General features: G+C 48.6%; 1 protein-coding gene across 1 annotated transcript; it reads right to left on the reverse strand.

Annotated features, from left to right (window-relative positions):
- Positions 1 to 5,611: 5,611 nt before the first annotated feature.
- On the reverse strand, positions 5,612 to 6,559 carry LOC127026024 (olfactory receptor 49-like). The gene has a single exon (XM_050911139.1). The coding sequence runs from the start codon at positions 6,557 to 6,559 to the stop codon at positions 5,612 to 5,614; it is 948 nt and encodes a 315-aa protein (XP_050767096.1).
- Between the last annotated feature and the right edge of the window lie 217 nt (positions 6,560 to 6,776).

Here is a 6,776-nt window from a genome sequence, read left to right on the forward strand (position 1 = left end):
AAGGAGGAGGAAAAAGAGGGAAAAAAAGGCAACAGGAGGCCACAAGAGCATGAGGACAAAAAGGCAACATGAGGAACAGGAGGCAACAGGAGGCAACAGGAGGAAGAAGTAGCAAGAGTCAAGTGGAGGCAAGAGGAGGAGGAAAAGGAGGAAGCAACAGGAAGCAAGAAGAGGTAACAGGAGGATGATTCAACAGGAGGAAACAGGAGGCAACAGAAAGAGGAGGAAGAAGAGGAGGAAGAGGAGGAAGAAGAAATGGAGGATGAGGAGGCAACAGGAGGTAGGAGGAGTCAACATTAAGAGGAGGAAGAGGAGGAAGTGGCAACCGGATGCAACAGGAGAGAACGGGAGGAGGATGAAGCAACAGGGGGCAAAAGGAGGCAAGAGGAGGCAAGAGGAGGCAAGAGGAGGCAAGTGGAGGAGGGGGCAACCGAGGCAGCAATAGGAGGAGGAAACAGGAGGCAAGAGGAGGCAAGAAAGGGCAACAGGAGAGAAGAGGAGGAGGAGGAGGACACAGGAGATCAGGATGCAACAAGAGGAGGAGGATGCAATGGAAGGAAACAGAAGAAGGAGAAAGAGGAGGAAAAGGAGGACAGAGGGAGTAACAGGAGGCAAGAGGAGGAGGAGAAGAAGGAGTAGTCAACAAGATACAACAAGATGAAAGAGATACAACAGGATGAAAGAGAAGGCAACAGGAGGAGGAGGATGCAAGAGAAAGAAACAGGAGCCAAAAGGAGGAGGAGGAGGAGGAAGAAGCCATAGGAGGCAACAGAAGGAAAGAGGAGACAAAATGAGTAGGAGGAAAAGGCAACAAGAGGGATCCAGAGGCAACAGGAAGAGGAGGAGGAAACAGGAGTCCACACGAGGGAACAGGAGGAGGAGGGCAAAAGAGGAGGAGGAGGAGGAGGGAACAAGGGGCAACAGGAGCAGAAGGAGGCAACAGAAGAAAACAGGAGGAGTAGACAACAGGAAGCAACAGGAGGAGGAGGCAACAGGAGGAGGAGGCAACAGAAAGACGGGAGACAAGAGAAGGAGGAGGCAACAAGTGGCAAGAGAAACCAACAGGAGGAGGTAGATGAGGAAGCAAGAGGAGGAAAGGAGTCAGCAGGAGGGAAGAGGAGGAGGAGGAGGAGGAGGAGGCAAGAGGATGCAAATGGAGTAGGAGGCAACAAGAGACACCAAGAGGCAACAAGAGACAACAAGAGGCAACAAGAGGAGGAGTAAACAGGAGGCAAGAGGAGGAGGAGGAAAATGGAGGCAAGAGCAGGATGAGGGAAAGGAGGCAACAGGAGGAAAGAGGAACCAACAGGAGAGAGAGCAGGAAGAGGCAACAGGAGGCAACAGGAGGTGAAGGGAGACACAACAAGAAAAAACAGGAGGCAACTTGAGGGAGAGGCAATAGGAGGAATCAGGAGGAGGAGGCAACAGGAGGCAACAGCAGGCAAGAGGAGAAGGCGGCAACAGAAGGAACCAGGAGGCAATAAAAGGAGGAGGAGGAAGAGGCAACAGGAGACAACAGAAGGCAACAAGAAGAGGGGGAGGAGAAGGAGGAAAGAGGAGGAGGAGGCAAAAGGAGGAAACAGGAGACCACCGGAGGAGGAGACAACAGGAGGCAACAGGAGGAGGAGAAGGCAGAGGAGGTGAAGAAGCAACAGGAGGCAACAGAAGGCAACAGGAAGAAGAGGCTAGAGGAGTTTAGCTGGATGATCAGGCCCAGATGTTCTCGGGGGTATGGAGTCTTCCTGCCAACCAGTCACTAGCAACATCCCTGAGTGACCAGCACTTCGGCCAACACTGTGGAATATCTTTATTATCTCCCGGTATGATGGGATGGAGCTCACCTTCAGCTCCTCTGTGGATGATGGCAAGCTGGGGGGAGCCTTTTAGCTACCTCATCTACTTCAACCTGCCTCGAGCAGGAGAGTCAGAGAAGACAGTATTCAAGTCCCTTCCAACCTGAGTTATTCTGTCATGCAACAAGTCTTTCCTTTGGAGAGTTCATTGAAGGTAGAATAGGCAGAGGAAGGAGAAAAGACAGAGAAGCAGAAGGAGAGAGAGAAAAATTGCCAATAGAAATACAGCAGTTCCTCTGAGCAATGTTTCTCCATTTGAACCATTGGTAACAAAATGTATTGTGGGAAGTGGCTGCATAAAACTCTTTCCATAGAGCAATAATTAGCTTGCTAGTACATACCCTTGGTGCTGCTAATAAAAAACTATGAAAAAAATAATGAAAAGTTTCATTAAAAACCTAGCAATGCTGGAAATGAAGACTTTTTCAGCTATTACATTGAGTTCTTTTATGCCGAAGTTACACGTTTTTTTGGAAAATCTACATTCAGGGCTTGATTCAGTTATCCACACAGGGGTGGCCACTGCCCTGGGGTAGCTGAAGCACCCCTGTGTGCCAGGACATATGGGAGCCCTTCTGGAGCACGAGCTGGTATGCAGGCAGAGTACCTCAGAGGTGGTGGAGGGCATCGCCTGCCTCCAGCACTGCTGGGCAGGCTGAGCAGGAACCTCTACAGCACAGCAGCACATGCTTGGCTGTGAGGTCCTCCTGACTGGCCAGCAGTGGGGAGAAAGATACTTGCAGTCTTGAAAGCCATTACAATATTGTCCCCAACAAGATGAAAGCTTTGGGGAGGTCAGGGGTAGCTGGGACGAAGAGAGATGGGAGATTTGGGGGAGGGAAGAGGGGTTTGGCCAACAGAGAGGAAAGATTTTGAAGAGGAAAGATGTGTTCAGGTAATTTTGATGCCACTGCAACACTGACTGTGAAAACATTCATGTTAGGCCTTTACCCTGTTTCTAACCAGGAACCTTAAGCCCTAATCCTCCCCCTAAACTCTACCCTTCACCCTGACAGGAATCCACTACTCTAATCCCTAACCTCAAACCTTACCTCTAAACCAAAGCCCAAACCCATAAACTCTTACTCTCACCCTATTACTCACTCTCATTCCTAGCTTCTATCCCTAACATTAAAATGCTAGCCTTGACCCTAACCCTCACCCCAGCCCTACACCAAACCCTAATCCACAAAGCAACCACAAAGCAAGCCCATACCCTAACACTAACTAGACTCAGGGCCAAATACACCATGGGGCTCATTAAAATACAGAAAGGCCTAACGAGCTATTTCTCCTCCTGTAATTTTCTTCAAGTCTTCAAGACCTGTACAGCTAATTGGAATCATTTCATAGTAGGATTAAAGAGGAAGATTTCAAAGTGCACCTAATAAAAAATACATTTTTTAAACATTCTATTTTATTAATTTCAGTTTAGAGAAGAGGTGATAGCAGCGTTCTCCAATTGATGTTGATGCAGAGTGTCTCCTCAGGAGGTCTGGGCAGGCAGGAAAAGCAGTCCCTTGAGGTCTGACACTGTATGGACAACCTTGCTCCTCACCTCCCCAGCCTCCCCATTTCTGTCACTGGCCGCCTGGGACTTGCTTCACTTTGCCTTCCATCAGACTTCTCTGAACTCTGGGAGCTGAATGTTACAGCTCCCTTGCCCCATCTCCCACCTGCTTTCCTTAGAGAACTGGCTGCACACAGGCACAGAAGCATTTTTCCTGTTTGCAAGCAAAGAAAAGTAAAGCATGATAAAGTTTCCTAAACAATGAAAACACACTCCTGACGCATATGCTAAGTACAGGATATCTCTACTGAGGTTGCCTTTCTACAAGGGATGATCTTATGAGAAATGTTCTAGACAGACAGACACAAAACCAGCAGATATAAACATAAGGAAAGAATTGGCTAAAGAGACAACTAGACTCCTGAAAGTCAGGCAAGCTTTAACTCCCTGAAGCTCAAAGCAGCAGCACAGGTGAGAGGTATCTGAATGAACAAAGAGTAAAGGGAGGAGAAAACTGGAGAATAATGGAAAGGGCCTTTGTCTAGACAGTCTACTGAAAAGATGACTTCAGAAATGGTCATTGTATCAGGACAGGGGAAAGTAAGTGAAAGATCAGAGAAATTAAACACAGCGTATCACAGGCAGAATAGTGGTAATGAAGCCGCAGGGAAAGATCGATATTTCTGTGGAATATCGCTTTTGAAAGGTCATGGGATTGGTAGAGGTGTCTTGTGAGTGAGGACAAGCAAATGTTGCACCCATCTTTGAAAGAGGCCAAAAGTGCCACCCAGGGATCCACAGGCTGTACAAGCTCATCTTGGTGAGGACTAAGCCATCGATATCTCTTGGGTGACATTTCTGGGACCTTTAAAGAGAAGAAGGTGTCCAAAAGCAGTCAGCATGAACTTTCAAAGGGTAAATCCTGCCTCACCAATCTGACTGCCTTCATGAGGAAGTAATGGCATTTGTGCAGGAGGGGAGAATAGCGGCTGTTGTTCACCGCAACTTCAGCAAGATTTTTGACATGGTCTCCCTCGATATTCTTGTACCCAAGTTAGGCCATTACAGTCTGGAAGGGCAGACAAACAGATAGGTAAAACACCAGTTGGAGGATCAGGCTGAGAGTGCAATGGTGAAGGGGTCATACCCTACCTGGAGACCACTGGGACATACTGGGGCATGATGGGGCAGCACAGGAAACTCTGCTGGGCCCTGTGCAGTTTAACAGCTGTATGCATGACCCAGAGGAGGCAACTCTCACCATGTTTAGCAAGAACAAATGCCCGATTCTGCACCTGGGAGGAAATAATGCCAGGCACAAGTATGGGCTGGGAAAGGAGTGGCTGGAGAGCAGCCCTGCAGAAAGGGATCTGGGGGTGCTGGTCGACAGCAGGCTCAATAGGAGTCAGCAGCGTGCCCTGGCAGCCAAGAGGGCAAACCGCATCCTGGGGTGCATCAAACACAGTATAACCAGCCGGTCAAAAGAGGTGATTATCCCGCTGGATTCAGCATTGGTGCGGCCTCACCTTGAGTCCTGTGTGCAGTTCTGGGCCCCACCATTTTGAAAGGATGTTAAGATACTTGAATGTGTCCAGAGGAGGGCAACCAAGCTGGTGAAAGGGCTGGAAGGAATGTCCTGTGAGGATCGGCTGAGGACACTGGGCTTGGCTAGTTTGGAGAAAAGGAGGCTGAGGGGCGACCTCATTGCTCTCTACAGCTTCCTGAGGAGGGGAAGTGGAGAGGGAGGTGCTGATCTCTTCTCCCTGGCATCCAGGGACAGGACGCGTGGGAATGGTTCAAAGCTGCGCCATGGGAGGTTTAGACTGGACGTTAGGAAGCATTTCTTTTTCACACCTGGACAACGGGGCTGATGGCTCTCCCAGGGCAGCCCTGGAAGGAGCTGGGACAAGGTGTTCATTCCTCAGGAGCCTGTAATTTGGGTTCCCACCTGCCACTGTGCCTCTGTGCTCTTCTCAGGTTGTGGAGATGGGTTCTTGATGAGCTGGTGGCTCTCCTGTGATGGGCCTGGGAGCAGCTGGGGCAGGGTATTAACTGAGTTACTCCTCCTGCCATTGTCAGTGCCTTCTTTGTGTGTGCAGATGAGCTTCTTATCGCTTAACCTAACACAATCCAACAAGAACATAAATCTCCTGAGGCATCTGTATTTGGAGGTTACATACATATGCATTGGTATTGCTTAACATATGAGAGCAGATCATTGGAATTGCTGTCCAGAAATGCACCAGGATTAGGGGAAAAGCTGCTTTGTTGCACGGGCAATGGCTTTGTTCAGGGCCAGTATCACAGTCTTGTTTCTAAGACTGTAGATGAACGGATTTAAGAACGGGTACAGGACAGTGTTCAGCAAAGCTACAACTCTGTTTGTCTCCAAGGAAACATCTTCTGAAGGACGCACATAGAGAGCAATGCAGCTCCCATATGCAATGGCCAAGGTGGTGAGATGGGAAGAACAGGTAGTAAAAGCTTTTTTCCTCCCAGAGGCTGCTGGAAGGTGTAGAATACAGAAAAGGATGCCCATGTAAAATGCCAGAGTTAAACATAAGGAACCCAGTATGACCAATGATGATAAAGCAGAGTCTATTTTCCAAAGCAGGCTGGTGTCAGAGCAGGACAATTTGAATAAGGGCGAGTTGTCACAAAAAAAATGGTGGATCTTGTTCGAGCCACAGAAAGTCAGCTTGTAGAGGAGGACCAGATGGTAACTCGAGAGTGTGATGCCTATGACCCAAGCGGCAACAACCAGGTGGATGCAGAGCTGAGGCTTCATGATGGCAGCATAATGCAAAGGCTGGCAGATGGCAACATAGCGGTCAAAGGACATGACAACAAGTAGAACAAGCTCTGTACAGCCCAGGGCAAAATAGAAATAGCATTGGGCAAAGCAGGTGCTTAGTGAGATTGTTCTCCTACCAGAACTCAGGATCACAAACAATTTGATGCTTGTGGAGGATGTAAACCAGATTTCCAGGAAGGACAGATTGCTGATGAAAAAGTACATGGGGGTTTGCAGGCGGTGATCCACACACACGAGGAAGATGATGGTTGCGTTCCCCATCACTGTTGTCAGGTATATGAGCAGAAGGACCAGAGAGAGAAAGAGCTGTAGGCTTTGATCAAGCCCCGAGAAACCCTCTAGGATGAACTCAGTAACTGCAGATTCATTTTCTGCTCCCATGCTGAATTTCAGTTCATCCTGCCGAGACAGGAACATGGCAAAAAGCAAGTGTGATAATTTCACAGTCTGGATGAAAAGTTCGGTCCTTCCTTTTCTGCTTCTTTCCTTTCCCGCAATCTTCCTATATAACACACAGAGAGAGAGTCCTTCAAGCATTGCTCACACCCTGATTTTTATGTTGTACATTTCAGTTAGAGTCCTCAGAGCATTTCCTGTC

The sequence above is a fragment of the Gymnogyps californianus genome, chromosome 26, assembly GCF_018139145.2.
Source record: "Gymnogyps californianus isolate 813 chromosome 26, ASM1813914v2, whole genome shotgun sequence".
Taxonomy (NCBI): domain Eukaryota; kingdom Metazoa; phylum Chordata; class Aves; order Accipitriformes; family Cathartidae; genus Gymnogyps; species Gymnogyps californianus.

Excerpts from the sequence above, each read along its gene's own strand:
- LOC127026024 (XM_050911139.1), bottom strand. The coding sequence starts at position 6,559 with ATGGGAGCAGAAAATGAATCTGCAGTTACTGAGTTCATCCTAGAGGGT.